Consider the following 21,089-nt stretch of genomic DNA (forward strand, 5'->3'; position numbering starts at 1 on the left):
CAGGGGCAGTCCCGCCTCATCTGTCCGGGTCGCGGGCCTGCACCGGGTACCTGCACCGCGGCCTCTGGCTCTGGTCCAGCCCAGCCGCCTCTCGCAGTCTCAGCCCCGCTCCGAGCCGGTGTGAGCCGCTAAACCCCCGCGGTGCGAGGGCAGAGACCGTCGGGGCGCGCCGTGACCGGCACCGCCGGGCGCTCGGGGGTCGGTGCCAGGTTGTAGCCTAAGCCCAAATTAACTAATCCCTGTTGCCTGCTAATAGGGGTGGCCGCAGATGGTTTCATGCGTTAATTAAATATTTATTTTCAAGGCATCTCTCTGAACTCGGGGGGTGGATCCGCAGTAGCCCGGTGTGAATTCAGCTGGCGTTGGCAGGACCGTCGGAGTGTCTCTCGCCTGGACCCCGCGAGGCCTGCGGTGATGGAGGCGCTGCCCAAGCTCTACGCCATCTTCCAGGGAGAGGTGTGCGGCGCTGCTGCCTGCGGCCCTGACCCTGGGAGACGTTCTGGCCTGTGGCGTGCTTCTTGGTCTCTTTATTTTGTTGGTTTAGGCACCGCTTAGTTCAGTGGCAGTTTGGGTAACTGACAGTTCCGTACCACATATACATATACACCTATGCGTATCTATCTGCGTGTTTACGTACATACTTATAGATATATACGCATACAAGATGCTTATCTGAATAACGGAGGAGTAGTTGGCTGACCGCAGCTGCTCCAGAGTTACCAAGCAGTGCAGTGTCTAACCTGCCTTAAAATCTAAAACTGAAGGAAAGCAGAACCGTGTAGACTTCTTGTGCATATGCTAACCTGTGGTTTGCAGGCAGGTGTTTTGTGAAGGGCTTTGCTTGAGGTGTTGTGTTGATTTTCTTCACAGGTTGCTACAGTGACAGAATATGGGGCATTTATAAAAATCCCAGGCTGCAGGAAACAAGGTTTGTTTCTCTTTGTTCAGATTTAGTTTCATATTGGCTTATTCAAGCAGAGCAGTTGTTCTCAGAATTAAAGGCTTGCTAGCTTTTAGAAAAACCTCAGAAAAGTGGTTTGGTTGTTTTTTTTTTCTAAATTAGAAGAAATTAAGGTTCTCGGAAAGTATTTAGAATATGATGGTATGTTTGCATGAATGTCAAAAAGGCTCGGAGGGCTTTCTGGTAACCAGGATATTTTAGAGAATCATTTTAAGGTATTGGACAAACTGTAGAAACTTTATACAATTGGATAGTTTGTCTAACCTATTTCTTTTATGGCCAATATAAATAAGTTAAATAAAAAAGACTGAAATGAAGCTCAGATAAAAAAGAAACCAGAAAAGCTGACTTTAAGCTCCATCTATGTTTGTGGAAAACTTGCAAATTCAAACAAACTCATTTTACAGAAGAAGCAGTTTATGGTGGATGTTCTGTCAGGTGCTGGTAGGCGCACAAATAACCTCTTCCTTCTCCGGTCCCCTCTTGAAGTGCCCAGTCACTGTAGTGCCAGTTCTAATAAAAGTTTTTGGACAGAAGTGTGGCTGCTGGAGGGAAGTCGCTTTGAGACGCAAACAGGCCCTGAAATATGAGCTTGAACAGCAAGGTGTGTTTCCATATTTATCCTCCCTTGTATAACCTTGTAGCCCACATGTCATTCGTGCAAATTAAAAATACAGTTTTGGGGCTGTGTGACCTTGCAAGTGCAGGGGATCAGGGCAGCCTTAGTGTTTCGTGCTTTTGACTTTGCCAGCAAAGTATTGTGTTGCTGATGCATGAAATGGGCTCTTTATTCTCCGGTGCTTGGAGTGTCTTCAGAGAAGAGGCAGGAAGGGAGAGGTGTTAGCGCCTGCTACAGTTTTCCATACCGCGCCTGATATTTTGAGTACAAAGATATTGCTTTGGGGGCCTGCTTCTCTGAGTTAATTTGGAACAGGTCTTGATGAGCTTTTTTTTGATGTTTGATTGATGCAACTAGTCGATTCTCACCTGCATAATGTACTGGAGGAAAGAAATGGTTAGTTTTGCTTAGGGCAACCGCTGAGTATGTTCCCTGTCTCCGAGAGCAGTGGTCTCCAAATGTTTTTGATCATGCAGCCCCAGTGCACGAAGAATTAAAATCAGTTAACCCTATCAGTTAAAGAATTTTTGAGTGCTCCCGCATGTATGTATATTTATTTACAAATTACATACATGTGCTACTGTACTAATGTACGTATAAAACATACTCAGAAATTAAAAAAGGATGAGCTAAAGATGGAATAAGCACTATTATTTTTTTTAAATTTGTTTATTAATGGTACAAAAATTTTCTTCCCATACCCCAAAGGATTGTCTCGCATTCACTCCACTTTAGAGACTGCTGTCCTAGAGGGCAAAACTGAGATTCAGTGGAGACTTCTCTTTATTTTTTCCCTTTCTTCTTTTCCGAAACCACGACCAGGCCTTGTCCATAAGACTCACATGTCCTCCTGCCGCGTTGATAAACCCTCAGAGATAGTGGATGTTGGAGACAAAGTGTGGGTGAAGCTTATCGGAAAAGAGGTAACGTTAATTCTTGTTTCTTTAGTGCTGTGTAGATACGATATACTGCAAAAACACTGAGAACTTCGGTACCCAGAGGCTGTGTGTTCCTGTCGCTTTGTTGGGGTTTGATGGGCTCTGTTTTACAGACAGGTGAATTCTCTTTGCCTCCGGATGTAACTTTGGGCCCATCGCTTCTGTGACTTGCAACAGTGCAGTTCAGAAAAAGGGACTTTATAAAAGCTTTTGGCTTAAAAGCAACAAAACGCTTCCCTTTCTTCCCTGCACACTCCTTCACACCTTGTATCACCTTAACTGCGTGATTTGGTGGCTAAATGAGCAATTTGAGAGGATCGCAAGGTAAGAGCTGATATAAACACAGTTCAGTAACTTTTGAGAGACAGACGGGTTCTTAGAAAAAGCTGATGTTATTGTTTGTCTGTTTTCAAGAAAGTATTAGTGGCAATGATTTATGCCCAAGAGAAAACACAGAGGCTTTTTGTTTGTTTGTTTTGAAGTAAGAGTATTATACTTTTTTTTCCCCCCTACAATCTACATTGCTTTTTCTTCTGCAGAAGATGTGACAATAGGCGTATCCTCTGTATGTAAAGATTACTTGGAATAAAAACTAAAGACTCTTTCTTTGGTGAGCCACAGAAACAAAGCAAGCTGATTGTATTTTGTTGGGATCAAGGTGGAAGCGTTCAGTTCAGAGTTGCACAGGATTTGGCCATAAATGCTTTGCATTTTTTTTGGAAGAAGATAATCGGGTTAATGTACAAAACAAGGACTTAGGTTCGTGTGAGATAAGGGAAATGGGTTGAGAAACTTGATCTTATTTACACAGTATAGCAAAACTATATGAAAGACATCACAGATTCTTTCTAGCCATCTGTGGTGTGCTTTTTTTCTTTATTTTGTTTGTATATGTTTCTATTAAGCCACTGTTTCATTTATTTGGAACACAGTTGGGCTTCTGGCTTTGCTGTAGAGGCAAGGGGCAGAAGGATGTTGTTGAGGCGGAGAGTGGAAGAGTTTGTTGTTAGATTGCCTGCACATAACTGCAGGGATGTCATAAAAAGACAAAACAGAAATACCTTCAATAGCAGCATTGGTGGAAATGCAGAAAGTTGTAAGAAAGGCTTAAAAAAACCCCCCAAACATACAACTTTTGTTCTTGCTTCTAAAGTGATAACGTGGCAATCAAGGTCTTACTAGGATTCAGAAAAGAGTAAGCCCCTAATAGAGATGCTGAAAACATTTTTAAGTCTCATAAGGGGATCAAAATGGGAAAAAGGATATAAAGTTTTATTTTTCAGGGTGCAAGTCGGCCAAAGTACTGGTCCAGGGGGAACTGCCTTGGGCTGGATGATTTGAGAATTATAGCAAAGCTTCCAAACATGCACTTTCTTTTACAGCTCTTGGGTTTGGTCATATTGAAAGCAGAATGCTAATCTGAATGGATCTGTAGTTTGATCTTGTCTTATTACTGAGAGAGCTGCTTAACAGAATCTGTTTTGTTAGCTAGAATACTGTAAGTGCAGCTGTAAAATAATAGAACAAAAGCACTTTCACGTAGTATCCTTTGTAGTGCTGCTCTTTGCTAACTGCCATTTTCCTTCCTTCTCTGTAGGCCTCCAGACGCAGTGTATTAATTAACAACATTGTCATTTACTCTTCTCATTCCGTATCTTACTCTTTCAGATGAAAGATGACAAACTGAAGCTTTCCCTCTCCATGAAGGTCGTTAACCAAGGCACGGGAAAAGACCTTGATCCAAACAATGTTTCCCTTGAGTAGGTAAATCTACTGAGTAGAATATAACAGATCAGACAGGTTGCTACTGCCTGCTTTTCCCTGCCTCACTTTCCTGGCTTCCCTGCCATACTTATTGTCTAGGTCCTTCCCCTTTTGGAGGGCAGGCAGGAGCTGGAGGAGGCTGCAGGGAGTTCCAGCGGCAGTTCCGTGGCTTCACACTGCGGCAGGATTTTCATTCCTGCTTGTGATGGCCGTGCACTTGTGCTGGAGGGACTGTTTGTTCCAGCTGGGCATTTGTCTCACTTCCACATACCATGAAATAAAATCTTAACTGCTTGGATGTTTCAGAGCTTCTTTGTCTACCTTTTTTGTGACTTCTCTTGCAGGTCAATTAAAATTGCTTTATTTTCTTACTGGGCAAGTGTATATATGTGTGTGTATTCGCATACAAAATACAGACATTCTTATAAAGGACATAAGTGCAGTTCCCTGCATTTGTCTGCTTTGTGCAGAGACTGCTCACAGTCTCAAAAGTAGAAGATGACAGGTGATATGCTGTTAATAATGTGGTTTGTTCTAATGAGCAGCTGGTCAGCTCCATTCTTGGTTTAGCTGATTAAGTGGTGTTTTTAGAGAAACATTTGAAAAAACTTTAGTTTTTTAGGTTGTGTCCATATAAATATACAGGGTTAAAGATGAGAGTGGTTGAAAATGGAACTGTCCTTCTCTTTCCAGTCAGGATGAGAGGAAAAAACGCATGTTCAGAGACTACACAAGTCAGAAGATCACGCTTGAAGCTGTCTTGAACACTGTGTGCAAGAAATGCGGTTGCAAAGGTATGTTCACACAACGTTGCCTTTTGGTGTAGCCTTGTTCTAACCAGGTAGTGACCTGTACATAGGACTGTATTGATGCCTGTCTCGTGGTTGTGTCTTGCTCTATAAGGACTGAATTTTGCTTCCACGTGTCTCTTAGAGGAGAACTACGTTTTCCACCACTTCTTAGAAAAGAAAAGACTTAGCTGAACTCCTTTTATAGAGGTTTGTTTCTTAAAATCGCATCCCTTTGAGCTTCCTGTAACGAGCCTTTCTACTGAGTACAGGTTCAGTACAGGTTCCCTTCTTGCAGCATTTGTGTTAATGTGTCTTACAGCCATGGTTTTGTTCTAGTTTCGCATTTTAAGGAATAAACGTATGCCTTCACCAGATCATTTTATTATGAAGAACAATCAGTAGGAATTACTTTACTGATTAGTTGTTGGGAACACTGTGTTAGCTTGTGAGGATCTGTCTTAGAGCTGAAAACAAGCATTTTATCTACTTAGTTCTTTTTTAACGTGATGAAATTTTTGTCTTTTGTCTAGTTCAGCAATGGAAAGTTGGCTTATGTCATGCCTTTTCAGTAGCTTTTTCAAGTTGCTGAGGCATAAAGTAGTTTTTTGTACATGGAGTTTTTACCGCACCCTACTTGTCTTATGTTATTTAGCCATAGAGTAAATAGTTAAGCTGGAGTTAATGCTATTTGGAGAAGGTTAATAACGAATAGGGTTCTCTGTAGTGGTAGATAACTATCTTTAAAATACAATTTTCAAGAACCTCCAAAACTTTAAACTGGATTCTGCGTATTTCCGGTCTGCTTTTTAATGATGATGTCTACTCATAACGGGCAGCAGATGCTATCTGTCTGCAGTTTCCACTACAACTGTTAGTAGGTCAACTGTGATGTCTCCAGAGGAGAAAAGGTAGAACCAGAATGAGCTGATTTTCTCTATATTTGTGGCTTTGGTCTCATTTACCAGGTGCTTATCACACCAATTTACTCCCTTTGCTGTACACTTTTCCATGTTGCCTAAGCCCTTGCACAGACACGTTTCTACCAATTTCCCTGTTCAGAGGAGAGTGTCTTAGCTGTTGCCTGACTAATCTTTCCAGAATGACCTGGGTTGCGTTTGCTTCCCTGCCTTGTTTAGTCAGGGCATGTTAAACTAGCTGAAATGCTAGGACAAAAAGTGTACAGTGTAGATTCTCTTGTTGTGACTAATAATAAAAAGATCATTGGTGGCACTTCAGGTGTCTGAAATGCAGTTGTTTTTTTTTTTAAAAAAAAAAAAAGGGTGGATGGGTTGCTCTTTCAAACACTATTTTGCAGGTCATTTTGCCAAGGAGTGTTTTGTACAGCCTGGAGGTACCAAATATAGCCTCATTCCAGAAGAGGAGGAAGAGGAGGTGGCAGCAGCAGGATATGAAAGAAATAAAAAGACCAGCATGGCTGACGATTCTTCAAAAAAAAGGAAAAAGGTACGAGGTGCCCTACGGCTGGCCTGGAAAAGTGAGCCAGATAATTTGGTCTGTATTGTTACACCTGTGATTTACTACTGCAACGTGGTTATGAGCAGCCGGTTCTGGGCTGAGAAAGTGGCTCAGGTTTGTGCAGGTTCTACAGCAAAACAGGAATCTCCTCTGCAGAATTTTGGTAATTGTTATACTTTCTCCCTTTATTCTTGTTAAACTGCCTTTAAGATGGTTTTGTGCTATAATGCACAGTCCTCAAAAGAGATTTCTTACAGTAAGAAAAGGATTATTATTTTTTTTCTTGGTCTTTGTGAGGGTCTATAGAAATGGCTTCAGTTTCCTGAATTTCTGTGATTCTTGCCAATAACCCTGTTTTCCCTCCCTTCTTGCTGTTCCTGCCCTAACACCTTTCTTCAATCTGAACTAAATGCCCTGCTGCCTTGCTTCAGCGGGTATCCTGACCCAGGCAGTGCGATGTGAACCGGGCTTATCTGCACATGGCAGGGGAAAATCGCTGGTTGTATTTGCACAGGGACTGTACTCCGTTTCCAGGCTCTAAAGCAATTTTTGTCTATGTGAAAATGTCAAGAGGCAAGAGGCCTTTTATGTCCAGTGTTTGAACTCTGGCTTCAGAGTGTACCAGTATAAAATGTAGCAGAGACCTGAGTCCAAAACAGGAGCGTTTGGTGGTCAGTCTGTTCATACGGTGATGAGTATTCCAGTTCCAGACTTCAGTAAATAAACTGTTTCATCAGCCCCTTCACAACTAGTGTGCAACTTTTAATTAAAACTTCCAAAGCCTTTTTTATTTCTTTTCTTTCTCTTCCCAGCCCTGTGGCCTGTCTGTGTCCCTGGAGAGGAGCAACAGGCAGGAAAGGTGGTGGATTTCCTTTTTACAGGAGAGGGACAAGGACGGTGTTAGCAATTGCATAGTGAGAACTAACTTCTGAGGGCTTAGTTCTCCCAGGCTCACCGTGGAGTTAAACCAGTGCTGGTGCTAGTAGGAGAGACTACAGATGCTGGCAACAGGGAACAGAGGAGTCTGTTTTGATGGCAACACTCAGACCAGTCCAAAGTGACTGACACTGGTAGCTGAAGTCTCACTTCCAGTCATGTTTTTCACTGCTATTGTGGTTTCTGGCACTTTGGTATGCTCTTATTGGAGAGAGGACTAGCTGGGGCTGTTTGCGGGATTGTAGGTGGTGACTGCACCAGAGTGGAAGAGCCAGGTGTGCCATGACCTTCCTTGTGTCAGCCCCTGCCCTGTGGCATACCTGTTTCTGCCCTGCAGTCAGTACAAAACAAAGTTAGCATTAATTTGATGCCTAATTTGCAGTTCTTGTTTGGTCAGTAGTGCTCTGGATAGCTGATCCGGGAATGGGATCTCTCTTGACTATAGATCCTGTTGCCTGGTTCCAACCCAAGATGTGCTTTGCTTTCCCACTACGTAGGCTCTTATTCAAGAATGTCTTGGACTTGTCTGCAGAGTGTTGTTGCGCTGCGGTAGAAAATACACACAGTCTTCTTTCTATTCTGATCTCGGAAGCACGCGATTGAACCGAGCCACCTCTCGGATCCCAGGCTAACTGTGACTCTGACCTTTCCGGACTCTAGATATTAGGCTTCTCTCTTGCCATGGAGCGGTGTGAGAGCAGGCCATTGCTCATACCTTGGCAGGGCTGGCTTCTCCTGCCTTGGGTTCTCTTCCCTCTAGCAGTGATGATGGTTTGTCTGGTAGAGGCTTGTGTAACTGTTATTTAAATGCTGCGGGGAAAAATTACACTAAAAGGGTGCAAATGGCTCATTATCGTGTCAGTGCCCATCCACTGGGATGGGGATTCCCTGTGGAGTGTTATCCTGCTGAGATGAGAGGATATGTGGGTCACTGTTCTGAGTTTGTTACTAATTTTTTGGGGTTCTGTGGATTAACAGCCTTCCTTTAAATCTTGCTTGTTCCTTTGATCTTCCTTCCTTCTCAAGGAGGAGATCAAAAGTTTTCAGATGTTTTCTAGTGCTGGAAAATAAAACGGAGCTTTTTGGAGGCAGGATGTAGGATGCTCAATGAATAGCGCTCTTGTTGTCTCGAGTGCCTGCTGTGATCTTGTCTGGGAGCCGCCATATGCTTCCCTGCTTGCCTGGAGCCCCAGGGGGATTTACACAAAGTAGAAATAGCTCAATCTACCTAGTAATAATTGCCTTGCTGACCCCATCCCATCCAATACTGGTAACATAAATGTAGCGCTTATATTTTTAAATGAGTAAACAGGGAACTGCTATCTACCAAGCATCCGTTTAGTGTCATAGCAATGGTATTAACATTTTTGGTTGTTCGTGATCAACATTTTCTGTTTCCTTGGTCTGATGCTTCCTTGCAGTTTCTGGGTGCACTTTCCTCTCCCCAGAGATTCCTCTCCTTACAGAGATACTCCAGGGTCCTCACCCCCTTTTTTTTCTCAGCTTGCCTTCCCAATGGTTCCTCAGTTCCTCACTTTTCTCCTGCCTGTGCCCCACAGCATTTACAGGATAGAGAGACAGCTGTAGGCATCAGTTCTCTGTGCTGGCACAGGCTTCTGGTGTGACTGAGGGAGGGCACAGGCCTTTCTAGTGGCAGATCACCCTGTTAGTAGTCTGCACAAGAGCACTGTCCTGCCTCCTGTAATTCCTGAGAAAATAAGCTACTTGAGGGAGAAGCGGAGATGCTGCTGTCGCAGTGCTGTGTGGAAGTACCAGGGAGCATCCGAGACATCGCCGACAGCTGCGCAGGCATGTGGCTGCGTCCCTTTCACTTTTACTCTTTGGGTCACAGGGTGAAGGAGCTCCTACGGGAACGCGGCAGCGTGCCTGTGCTGAGCTTGCGTGGGAGGGAGGCGTGCTGAGAAGAAATGAGCCCTGCTGATTCTTCTCTCCAGTCTGTCTGTTGAGAAAAGATCTGCTGTTTCGATACTAGGAGTAACCCCTTTAATCTGAATTCTACAAAAGCGTCCATCTTCTGCTCAGATAATATTAACGTATCCCTGGTGTAGTTTTGCAATGGTCATTGGAATTGCCTGGTAAATGTGACCTGTGATGGCGTTTCTGTAGACTTTGCTGCTCTTTCTCCCAGGTATAAAAGATTTCCAGGCAATCTGTTTGCAGATGTTGTCTCTTCATGTAAAAACCACACCTTCGTAATTGTTGTTTGTTCAGTGACCTGTAATTCGTCAAGCCTTGGTTCATCCTCACTTGTAGCTGGTACTTGTTTTACTAGTTCTTAAATGGCATTAGCTTAGGGCACAGCTCTTCACACACTGTGCTGTTCTCTTATTGTCCTTATCTGTGCTTTTCTGAACTTTGCTGTATTTATTTAATGACCATAGACTGGATTCTTCTCATCAGTTTAATTCTGACTGGTCCTCAAACAAGGGATGCAATAATACCTTTAGGTTTATGTGATTAATCTTGTTTGGAATTAAACTGGGCAGTGAAATTTCACTTTTTTCTTTTTTCTTTTTTTTTCTTTTTCTTTTTAAGAATTAAAAAAACCCTAGAAGGAATACTGGCACTTTTCTGGAGATGCAGAAAGACATGTATCTGGAAATCCTTTCTAATTTTTCACAAGGACAAAGTCTCTGAATAAGACCATAACTCCACAAAAGGGTCTGGCGAAAAATACTTAAACTTCTTGGAGAGTTCTGGACACTCCCCTCTTATCTCAAAATCAAGGAATGAACTGTTACAACATTCTTGAAGCATAGCCCCAAGCAACTTTCCTTACAAAGGACAGGAGAGAGCCTAGTGTGCTAGTGTGGTCCCCTCTTAGTGCCAGCTTTTTAAAAATAACTACAGCAGTAGGAGAACCAGAAGCTATCAGGCTGTAGCCCAGCCTGTTGCACTTCTGCATGCCAGCTCCCAACACAGGTTTTGTAGATAAGAGATTTTGAAGCAAGTTTGTTCTGTTTTGGTAGAATTGTAATCATTACATAAATTGGGCAGGACGTGCAAGGAACCGTAACGTGCAGGTCTTCATACCTGTTGGCCCTCTCTGCATCTTTACACCGGGAGTCTGCCTGGGTAAAATCCACTCAAAATGTTTACACAAATGCAGTGTTTGCAGTTCTGGGGGAGTGCTTGGGTGTGCCTGAGAGCTGAGTTGGGCTTCATCCATCAGCAGCCATCCGTTGTGGAGACCAGTTTGAAGCTCAGGGTGCGGCAGGGCTTTGCTGCTGTTGCTGGAGGCACAGATCGGGCCTTTGCTTTGGCACTGCCCTCTCGATACGTAAACTCCCGCTCCAGCTTGTGCAACGGTGAGTCGACTGGTAACCAGCAGGCTGCTTGTCTCCCAGTACTGGGATGCTGGCGTTTAAAGAAATATGTGGCCTAATAGAAGGATGCTGCTTGTGCAGAATAATTTCAGCAGCACTGCCTCCTGCTACAGAAAATGTTAAGCTCTTCTGTCGCTGGCTTGCTCCCTGCAGTATTTGCAGTCTAGCGTGTGCTTATGCTGTGGTGCTTGCAGTAATGCACTGAAAGTACTCTTTCTGTGGTGTTGTGAGTGGTTTTCCTGTTAGAAGCCCCCCAAAAAGGGGAATCTGAGTGTTTGGGTTTTTTTAGCCAGCACAATGTCCACGTGTGTACTTCTATTTCCCCTGTAATCCTGAAGGGACTGGTGTGACATCCTGTCCCGTCTTCAGCCTTCACATGCTGAGAAAGTTTCCCAAGCTCTGGGATGAAACTCTTAGTTGTTAAGGTCTTGTAAAACTTTCTCACCATGTGCACAGGCTGGAATAGCTTGAGAAAATTCTCCTTGCTGCATCCCTTTCTCTAGAAGATTTAACTCTTTACCATCCTCTTCTAAAGACTGTTATGATTTGCTTCTGCTCTTCGTCTGTGGGTAGGGGACTTTGAAGTGACTCTGGTATTGTCCCACAGAAAAATGTAGATACTCAAATTTTGGGTGACATCAATGATCATAGTGCTATTGTAGAGCTAAAACAAACGGATACCTGCCAAGGGTCTGCTAGGTGTGGCATGAACTCAATCCTCTGCTCTCTTCCCTGGAGTCCCAGAGGACTCTTTGCTTGATGTTGAGCTCCAAGCCACACGTTCTTTGCTCTTCCACCTCCCTAAAAGAGTTGTTCTGTTTCACATTAAATAAGCTACTAGCTCCCTTCCTTTGTTGTCCCTAATGGATAGCCGGTGTCTGGTGCCATGACACACAATCCATGCTAAATTGATGTCTTCAGCTGGGCCTTTTGTGTCCCCGCTCTTACAGGAGAATATGTTGCTTTTAAATGAAATGTAGACAGACTCAGCTTGTCTTCCTGTAAGCCAGTGTATTAATCTTCATAGGGAAGCAGCACTTGTCTGGAAGTGGCTGAAGCTAATGGAAGAAATGTCCATGTGAGGAGGAGAGGGGAAGCCAGCCTTCTCTGTGCTCTCCACATTGGGACACTTCTTTTTCCCCAAGCAATTTTAAGACAATTTGCCCTTCAGGGGAAGATTGTGGGTGGCACTGGAGGGCTACCAGCAACCCTGTGCCCTTGCTGTTAATGTGTACCTAAATACAGCACGGGCTTGGCTTTAATGTGCTCGCCTGCCTTGGTGAGCTACCTGAGCACCTTCAAGCCTACAGCAGACGATGCAGAGTTGGGATGTAAAAGTTGGTTACTGCAGGGGATTTTTTTCTTTCCCCCTCCTTGCCTCATTTTTCATGCTGTGCTTAGCAGCTGCTTCTGGCTTTTTTTTCGACCAGATGAGTGCTGGTTTCTTAGCTTGGAGTCCTCTGGGTGAATATGCACATGCTGCCATGTCTCAGGCTTCCTTCTGTGAAGCGAGTTTTCTTTACATGGATGCTTTCCAATCCATTTCCAGCCAGGGTTGTTCTTTTCCCCTGGGTGGGGTGGGTGTGTAACAGGCCTAAGGTAGCACCTGTGGGTGCCTGAGGGAGGAGGGTGTATCTCATGCTGGACCCACAAAACCAGTGTCAGCACTGGGTTCAGACCTTTAGCCCCCATGACCAGCCCTGTGCTGCACCTGATTATGTTGGAGCAGGTGGAAATACTTGCCCACACCAATCATTCTGATTTTGTACAGGTATCTCGTGTGTCCGTGGCTGATCAACGCTGTTCCCTTCATCTAATCGTGTTCATTTCCTATCCCTTGGCTTAGCTTCTAGGGTGACTGGATGTCCGCAGCAGCTGGCCGAGGAGGGCAGCCTCCCCAGGGGACTCTTCCTGCCTGTAGTCCTGTGACTGCCACAACCATGCCCTTGGGCTTGCTGCTTCTTTCTGCTTCCTTGTGAAGTGAGTGCATGGCACTAAGAGCCCTGCCAAGGCAGGGGTGACTTACAGCTAACCTCTCCCAGTAGAACTCTCTGCAGGCCCAAGGGTGGCCTTGAGGTCACTGGGGACATTCTTGGCAAAGAAAATAAGCAGAGCTGTTGGCTTGGGGGCTCCAGGCTTCTCCCATTACACTCCCTTCCGTAGTAGAATGTAAAACACGTTTGTGTGTTATGTTTGGGGCTGTCATTTGACCGCTGTCTGTCTCCCATTGTGCGGCTCCCCAAAGACCGCGCACAGCCGTGCTCTGAACAGGCCATCATTCAACCTCTTTAAATTAGAGTTGAGCATGGCTTTTTGTCTGCCTTACCAAGAGTCCTTTTCCTGGTCTAGTGATGCCTTGAAGTGAATGTGCTGGGGCTCTCCCGCCCGTTGGTGCCAGCTCAGCAGACTGGTTACTGCTGCTGACGGAGAGCTCAGCCCTCCAGAGGTGGTGGTCAGGATGGGAGGCAGTGTCATGGCCGTGGCCCTGTGCTCACGCTCTGCTTTGAGAGCTCACTTTGACCCCAGCTGCAATGGTGCTGCGCCATCGCAACTGCGGGGTGTGTTTTTACAAACGCAGGGTGACACCAGTCTAAAGGAGATGCATCCAGTAAAGATGAAGTACGCATAGGGGGAAAGGAGCTGGGCTACAACTGGGGCTTAAAAAAACCTCCTCTAGTGCAGCTAGCAGTAGTTACGGGTATCACTGGCACCTGGCTGTGTAGTTAAATTATGGAAGAGGAGAAGATGCTGCTTTGCAGCAAGTTTGGGAAAGATTGTGCCCAGTCTTACGGGTGCAGCAGTTCCAGAGCAGTGAGCACACATGGATCACCCGGGAAGGCGTAGCTCACTTTAAGCACAAATGCTTAAAATAAAAAACGGCTTAGTCAAAGCAGCAAGCTTTGCTCGCTGGGTTGCATTCCTCGCTGGTGTTGTCGAAGCCTGTCACAGGGAATCGCACGGGCTTGGGTTGCCTTGCTGGCCCATCTCCGCTTCATGAAACCCTCTTTTGCTTCTTTTCATTATGTCCTCTTTATGTCCTTGAATAGAATGAAAATTCACTATATCCATTTGTACAGGAAGGTCTCTCTTTGATGTTGATGTAGCCATGGATGAAATCAGTGGATCTTCCTTGGAGGCCAGCGTTGCTGGACTTGGATGGAAAAGTGGAGCTTTATATTAAGCGCATGCAAAATATTAAAATTATTTTTAGGGGACCACTCACCTGCGTGCTGCTTTCCTTCCCAGAACCAAGAAGTGTTAGAGAAAATCTCTCATTTTTTGCAGGACTATCATTTCTTTTTTCAAAGCATCTTCTTATAAAATATACCTAAAAAAAAATCTTTGATCTTGTTCTGAGAGTTGGTCTACACGATAATTTTGTGGGTATTCAGGGAATTAGGAAGGTGAGTTGAGCTGGGATCAGATTTGGATGTTTGTTTATTTGTGCACAGAAGCAGACTGTGCTGGATGATGCCTTCTGAGCCACTTGTGTTCCTGGCACCGGGACCACTCGGGTTGGCGCTGGCTGCCCTGCCTGACTCCAACCCTGGCCTGCTTTGGCCGGAGGGCGGTGGTTTACCAAGGTGGTTTGCTTTGGAGGGCACAGCCGGCTCCCGAGAGCTGCAGTCCGCACTTCACCTCCTGTTCCTTGCTGGAGGGGGGTGAAGCAATGGGCAGAGCAGGGCTAGCAGCTGGGCTGTGCGCGCCGCCAGCACAGGCAGATCAGATCCTCTCCCCCAGTACTGCTTTCTAATTAAATATATACAAATTTCTGTACTACAGCGTTAAATAGTCTTTATCTGCTTTGGGATGCTCTGCCTGATGCGATTCCAGGGGAAGGTATACCGCAGTAGTTATCTCAGAGTAATCTCTGCTTGGTAGTTACTGTCAGATGCCTCAAAATTGAAGGTTTAGATCCCTCTCAGAGTTCCTTACGAGCTTTATTCCAGCACTAGCTGTTCTAATTCTGCATCTACATGTCAGGTCTTGAGCTCTGTGTAGCTGTTGCTTCAGGGCTTCACAGAAACACAGCCCAGGGGGCTTGGTGCTACCCCTGGACTATGCTTACATGCAGGGGGAGAGGGTGGGAAACTGCAAGAGCAGGAGGGTGTGCAATCTGTGTTGAGATTGTGCAAAAGGGCGCTTTCCTCATCCCGGCTCCCCTCCAGGGACGGCTGCAAGAAACTCTGACTGTCACTTCTTGGGCTTTCCTGCAAGGAGAAGGGCGTGGTGTTGTCAGTGCTCCAGCACAGCGCTCGTTTCCTGGCAGTCTGGGGGCTGATGACAGTGTGGGGACGCGGGGATGGCACTCGTGTCCAGCTGGCTATTTTAGAAACCCATTTCATTGGCAAAAAGGCTCCATCCTGCAAACCTCTATTAACAAAGAATAGCCTTAAATAATGGAGTAAGCTCTGACTGTGGAGGGATAGCAAGGAATCTATTGTGATTTGACTAACCGTTTTCAGTCTTGGGTTTACATTTTGATACCCCTCTGCTCTGATAGCTGCCGTACCCTGCCCGGTGCAGCTGTGGACCGACAGTGGTGATTAAATCCTGGCTTGCTGGGGCAGAAGCTGCGTGCACCTTCTGCATCACAACAGGCTCGCCCCTGTCACAGCTTGTAAGGCACTCATTACAGAAAGGGTCTCGCTGCTCTGGTGAGCACAAGTGACAGTTTTCCCACGTGTAAGACATTTTATTTATTTTCCTTCATTTGCTAGGAGAAGAAGAAGAAAAAGAAGCACAAGAATAAGCAGTCCTCTGAGTCGGACTCGGACAGCTCAGACTCGGACAGCGAAGGGGCTCAGCCAGCCAGCAAGAGGACCAAGCATTCGGGGAAGCCCAGCAAGGCTCAGAAGAAGAAGAAGAAAAAGAAGCATAAGAAGAAGCCCCGGGACTGAGCAGGCAGGCAGGTGGGGGTACCGGTGTTGTGAGTCCCCACGAGGAGCGGGCAGAACTGAGTCAGCGTGCCCCTTGCTCCAGGGACTAGGAGTTTCCCTCTCCTAAGAGTAATGCTCGGCGTGTGGTGTTACAGGCGTTGACTTTGATACAAGTAGTCCTCTGGTACGTTAGGTGCGGGCCACCCTTTTTTTTCCCACCGGTAGGCACTCCTGCCAAAATTGGCTGATTGCACCCCTTCGTCGGCACCTCTCCCATCCTGTAGCCTCATGTTCCGCTGGGTGAGCCGCCAGTGCTTGGCGGCTCCCCTGGACAGTGCAGCCAGCTGCATCGAGCCTGTGCGACATCAGCCCCCATCCAGTTGCCTGTAAAAGGTGGAGCTGTGCAGCCGTGCTCTCCCTGCCCGTCCCCGTGCCACGCTTGGGCACAGGGGTGGTTGTTGCTGGCCCCGACGATGGGGCTACATCTTCCCAGCCGGTAACGGTGCAGAGCCATTTGTCTGTGGTACAAACCCTCCCCCAGGCTCTCTCATTTTGTCTGCAAACATTGGGAGTGGAAGAGCAAGAAGCAAATGGAGGAGTGGAGATATTTTAAGTAAACATTAACTGTGGTGTGTTTGCCGCCTTGGTAAGTGATGGAAAATAAATCTCTCCAATCTCTGGTTGTACTTTGTACTGGGTCTTTTCTTTTACATGCTCCACACTTCATCTTGGGCAGGGAAAAGATAGGGCTAGCTGCATGGGAGGGGACGTGACCCGCATTAAAGGTTTTTTTTTTTTTGAAAGTCCTGGCTGCTTTCAGAGGTTCCCTGGGGTGGGAAGGGGGTGTGTGATGAGGTGACCCCTGCAAGAAGCTGGGTGCCTTCTGGTAAGGAGCAACTGGAGCATAAATCTTGTAACTGGAGCTGAAGGTCGGGGGAAGGGAGGGCAGAGGGCCGGGCTGCCCCGTGCAGGGTCTGTGCTTGCTCCGGGCTGTGGTGACTGCAGAGGAAGTGTGCCGGGAGTGCTGTGCCAAACGGGGGGAGCTGAGTCACCCCTGGTGCCTCCGGCTCTACTGGGAAGCAAAAGTGGGGCTGGCGATTGCCCGTTGGCATCGTGGGAGGAGGACTCGGAGTTGCTGGAGGCAGTCAGCCCGTTATCCCTGTGTTTTGCCCCCTTCCAGTGCTTCTTGCCCCACTTCCCCATGGCTGAGTCCCCACTTTTGGGCTGGTTCCCTTCCCAAACCCAGACATGATGTGCTTGTGACCTTGATTCCTGGCTCGCTGCTGCTGGGTGTGTGCCATCAGCTGATGCTTTGGCAGAGCACCCCCGCCTGCGCTGGTGGCGGAAGGATCCTGGACGACTGATGGCAGAGCTGCAGTGGGATTAACCTCATATTCCCCCCAGAAAAGCACATTTCTAACCATAGCGACCTCTCTTATTTCCACAGCTCGGAGAACCGGCTGAGATGGGCTACTGGGATCGCTGGTGGTTTGATGCCTTCACTGCCATGGTGTCGGGGCTGGATTTAACCCATGTGCTCCTCCCCACAGCCTGGCCAAGACCGGCGTGGCTCAATGCTGTGGGTGAGCACGTGCGAAAAAAGCCTTTTTCCAAGTAAAATGATCACAGAGCTGTAACAACATGGCCTTTATTATTTTTCCATGTGGGTTTTCCCATTATTAGTAAAAAAAAACCACCAAACTACCAAACCACCGCCCAAGCCCCAAGCAGCCCCTCGAGGCCATGGGGACAGGGGCAGCAGGTAGCCTGGCGGGCTCCAAGACAACGGAAAGTCGTGCCCGGTGTGGGGCGAGGACAGAGGCAATGCAGGGGGAGAATGCGGCTCCGGGTGATGGGCGGGGGAGCTGGGGATGGCGTCTATGTTGCCTTCTCGTAGGTGCGGGTGGAGACGACGTTGCCCATGGTGAGAGTCTGGTGGCAGAAATGGCAGTGGGGAGGTTAGTTGTGCCAAGCCCGTGCAGATCCTGGCTTGCCCTGTCCCGGGCTGTACCTCCCTGATTTTAAACCCGTTTCTATTTCCTTACCAGAATTAATTTCCCATCCTTCAGCTCCCGCACCAGCGACGTCTGCTTCCCTTCCCACTTCTGCACGTGGACGAGTTTGCCTCCATCCAGCGTGACCATGGACTGTGGGGAGAGAGCAAGACCCACCGTTACCCTCCTCCCTGGGGTTTTTCGTCTCCGGGGGGCTTTGTCCCTTGGAGGGGATGGTGTTGGGTGTCCTCGTGCTTGCCCTGGAGCCCTGCGGGTGCCACCGTCGGGATGCCCATCTGCCACCATCCCCCCTGACTTTGCCAGCCCAGTTCAGCACAGGCTGGATCCTGCTCTGGCTGCCGGCTGGGTCTTGGCCTCGGCTGCACCCCAATAACCCCGCTGTGGGCACCGTCACGGTGACCCTGCCCTCCCTGACCCAGGGCCAGCACAGGGAGCCCTGCCCAGGGCCATATCCTGCACCGGGGCCACCGGGACCTGATCCTGGCCGCTCCCAAGTGTGGCTCGCTGGCTGTGGTGCTGGAGGGGATCAGAGAGGTGGGGCAGGTTTCGGGGCAGGTATCGGTGCCTTGAACGGGAGGGCCCAGCAAGGGTTTTTGGAGGGGATGATCTGGCAAACACGCCTCTGCTCGCCAGGGCTGCTGTTTGCACAGCCGCTGCTGTTGGCTCAGCCCTGAAAGCTTGGCCAGTGCCAAGGTTAGTGTCACAGCTGGCTGGGCACAGCCGTGGGGCAGCACCGTGCGGGGTTGTGCTGGGCCAGGCAGCGGCTGCTTGGCCCCATCCTGCCCTGTGCCCCCCACCCAGCTCCTTGAGAGGCGGGTGCTGCCCCTTGGGTGCCTCTGCAGCTCGGGTCTCCCCATGGCTCAGGGTTCCCATAGGTTGGGACCCTGAAGCCCAGGGCTTGGGTGCCCCCATGGCTTGGGGTCCCCCCGAGCTCAGGTCTCCCATCAGCTGGGGTGTCCCCACCCCTCACATGCCCCAACAGCTTGGGTTCCCGCAGGGCGTGGGTGCCCCACAGCCAGGGTTTCCACACACCTTGGGTCTCCCCACAACTCGTCTCCCTGCACAATTTAGGTGCCCCACAGCCCTGGACCCCACACGTCCTGGGTGCCCCACGACTGGGCGTACCCCATGGTGTGGCAGACACCCCCCTGCCCCATCCCATGCAGCCCGTGGCTCGGGCAGCTGTCCCAGCCCCTGCTGCCCTGTTGTGTGCCCTCTGGCCACCATCCGAGGGGCGCCTGAAGGGCACGTCCCCAGGCTGCGGGCAGGACCTGGCAGCAGGTCACACGTCTCCGCTGCTTTGAACATAGTTTCCATCAGCTCCGGCGGGCCCGAGCGGCGGCAGCGCTGCAGGCAGAGACGCGCTGTCCTGGGTCTGCCCTGCACTACCGCCTTGCTCGCACTTATCCCATTTCAGCCCATCCTTGCTTTGTGCCCGGCTCTTCCGCTTGCTGCTTTGGGGCTGGAAAGGCGGTTTGTGTCCAACAAGCCCCAAGATCCCCCCAGACGTTCCCCCTGGACCAGGTGGGGGGCATGGGGCTGCCGGCTGTTCCATGCACGGCGTATTTAGTGGTGTGTGGGACCAGCAGCTGGGAAACTAGGAAAAAGCAGGGGCTGGATACGTCCTGTGAGGGGAAGTGCCTCTGCAGGGTGGGAGAGGCCACGGAAGAAGGTCTAACCCCTCTTGAGGTGTTTTTTCCCTTGCTCTTACAGGGAGGAACAGCCCAACCGGGGAGGTATTGGCCTCCCCAGGGACCCCCCGGGGGGCATCAGCCCCTGGGTGGGCCAGCTGCTCCGTCCCTGCCTGCAGAGCTCCCTGCTTTGTAGGGCAAGCAAAGAGGGGGCTCGTGTCCCTCTCCCCACCCCGGAATGGGGACAATACTCCCCGCCACCCCACCACGTCCCCTCGCCTCCTCTTGAGCAAGCCCTTGGGCGGGCAGCTGGCGTTTGCAAGCCTGGTTCTTGCACAACCTTCCCGGCAGCTCCGGGGCCCCGTGCTGCTCCCCGGGGGAAAACCCCGCTGCAAAATGGGGCGAGGAGGGGGGGTTGGCTGGGTGAGACGGGGCTTGAGCACTAGCCCCAGCGGGCAAAGCGGTTTTACCCTTCTGAAGGTGAAAGGGATGGAGCCCCAGAGCCAAGAGGATGGCTGGATCTGGCAGAACCCACAAACCCTTTCTGGGGGGTCCGACACGGTGGGGCAGGCGCTGGGGGCTCACCTTGACGTGCCTGTCGTCCGCCGTGGTCTCGTCAAACTCCTCGCCCAGCTTGAAACTGATCTCCGTGTTCTTGAAGGTGCTTTGGGTCTTCACCGTGATCTTGTCACCCTCCACCTCGATGATGGTGGTGGGTTTGGTGAGGCCGGCCATCTGCCGCGTGGCGAAGCCCACGCCTGCGGGGTGCAAGGTCGGGGGGGGCTGAGCACGTGTGGAGGGGCAGGATGCGGCCGTCAGCCTCCGGTCCCTGCCAGCATCACCCGGAGCCCTTCCTCCCCGTGATATGGGGGGGTGAACCCCAAAACTGCTCCCCACCTGCTGTCCCAGGTGGCCCCGTGTGTGCCCACCACACCTGGGGGGGCTCCAAGGCAGGAGCCGGGGGGGACACCTCGGAACACTGCCATTGCTCGGGGACGGATCCTGCACTAGCATCCACCAGCTTTGGGGCTGGGCAGGGTGGGGGGGCACCGGTGTCACCCTCCCCTCTCCCGGACTGCTCTTGGATGGGGGACCCACCCAGCCCAGGAGCTGCACAGGGGCTGGGGCTGGGTGATGGGGGGCTCAGGGGGGATGAAGGCTGGAGGGGTCCCGGGTGGCTCCCTGCACCCTCGGGGGGGGCATCCCCTCCCTCTGCCAAGGGCTGTCCCCGGGGGGGACAGGGGAAGGATGACACCCCCTTACACAGCCCAAGCCCCCGGGGCAGAACCCCCCCTATAAAGCACCCTGACCTGACCAGCGCTGCTTGCACCCCCCTGCAACCAGAGCTGCGTGTGCGGGGGGGCTTGGCCAGACAAATTGGGGGGCGTAGAAAAAAAGGGGGTGATGTCCTGACTCCAGTCCCCCCCCCCGCAGACCCCCCCCCACTCACCCAACGCCTTCATGTACTCATCGAAATTGGCCGTATCCACCAGCTTCCAGGTGCCCACGAAGGCGTCGACCATGGCGAGGGGGTGCGGGGGGGGACACACAGCCACACGCGTGTATGGGGGGGCCCGGGGGTCCGGCTGGCTGTGAGCGTAGCACTGCACCGCCCAGCTTGCAGCTGCCTGCCGGCCTCGCAGCCGCCTTAAATAATGTCCTCATCACATGATTGGAAAGAGCACAACCGCGCTCCAGAAATACTCCTCGGCAGCGCTGCCAGCGGCCACC

At 49.7% G+C, this 21,089-nt stretch overlaps 2 protein-coding genes across 4 annotated transcripts; one reads left to right on the forward strand and one right to left on the reverse strand.

The window, feature by feature from the left end:
- The first annotated feature begins 177 nt into the window (after positions 1 to 177).
- On the forward strand, positions 178 to 16,394 carry ZCCHC17 (zinc finger CCHC-type containing 17). Of its 2 annotated transcripts, none has more exons than XM_009814049.2 (8): positions 178 to 209; positions 305 to 456; positions 871 to 928; positions 2,403 to 2,503; positions 4,187 to 4,278; positions 4,976 to 5,076; positions 6,389 to 6,537; positions 15,554 to 16,394. In XM_009814049.2, the coding sequence occupies exons 2-8, from the start codon at positions 415 to 417 to the stop codon at positions 15,731 to 15,733; spliced, it is 723 nt and encodes a 240-aa protein (XP_009812351.2). In that variant the 5' UTR covers positions 178 to 209; positions 305 to 414; the 3' UTR covers positions 15,734 to 16,394. The 2 variants fall into 2 exon arrangements, with proteins under 2 accessions (XP_009812351.2, XP_009812352.2); XM_009814050.2 differs by having other exon boundaries at positions 15,557 to 16,394.
- A 950-nt stretch (positions 16,395 to 17,344) lies between these two features.
- On the reverse strand, positions 17,345 to 20,971 carry FABP3 (fatty acid binding protein 3). 2 transcript variants are annotated; one of them, XM_059830624.1, is made up of 4 exons: positions 20,795 to 20,971; positions 19,944 to 20,141; positions 17,758 to 17,859; positions 17,345 to 17,644 (listed from the first exon to the last, which is right to left on the reverse strand). In XM_059830624.1, the coding sequence occupies exons 1-4, from the start codon at positions 20,879 to 20,881 to the stop codon at positions 17,591 to 17,593; spliced, it is 441 nt and encodes a 146-aa protein (XP_059686607.1). In that variant the 5' UTR covers positions 20,882 to 20,971; the 3' UTR covers positions 17,345 to 17,590. The 2 variants fall into 2 exon arrangements, with proteins under 2 accessions (XP_059686607.1, XP_059686608.1); XM_059830625.1 differs by having other exon boundaries at positions 19,944 to 20,116; positions 20,809 to 20,969.
- Between the last annotated feature and the right edge of the window lie 118 nt (positions 20,972 to 21,089).

The sequence above is a fragment of the Gavia stellata genome, chromosome 29, assembly GCF_030936135.1.
Source record: "Gavia stellata isolate bGavSte3 chromosome 29, bGavSte3.hap2, whole genome shotgun sequence".
Taxonomy (NCBI): Eukaryota; Metazoa; Chordata; class Aves; order Gaviiformes; family Gaviidae; genus Gavia; species Gavia stellata.

What these genes read in the sequence shown, in the direction of transcription:
- ZCCHC17 (XM_009814049.2), top strand. Translation starts at nt 415, where the DNA reads ATGGAGGCGCTGCCCAAGCTCTACGCCATCTTCCAGGGAGAG. An exon ending in CCCAGGCTGCAGGAAACAAG is followed by an intron (nt 929 to 2,402) that starts GTTTGTTTCTCT and finishes AACCACGACCAG; the next exon opens with GCCTTGTCCATAAGACTCAC. An exon ending in CTTCAAAAAAAAGGAAAAAG is followed by an intron (nt 6,538 to 15,553) that starts GTACGAGGTGCC and finishes TTCATTTGCTAG; the next exon opens with GAGAAGAAGAAGAAAAAGAA.
- FABP3 (XM_059830624.1), bottom strand. Translation starts at nt 20,881, where the DNA reads ATGGTCGACGCCTTCGTGGGCACCTGGAAGCTGGTGGATACGGCCAAT. An exon ending in CGTTGGGTGAGTGGGGGGGG is followed by an intron (nt 20,142 to 20,794) that starts GTCTGCGGGGGG and finishes ACACGTGCTCAG; the next exon opens with CCCCCCCCGACCTTGCACCC. An exon ending in CGGACGACAGGCACGTCAAG is followed by an intron (nt 17,860 to 19,943) that starts GTGAGCCCCCAG and finishes CTCTCCCCACAG; the next exon opens with TCCATGGTCACGCTGGATGG.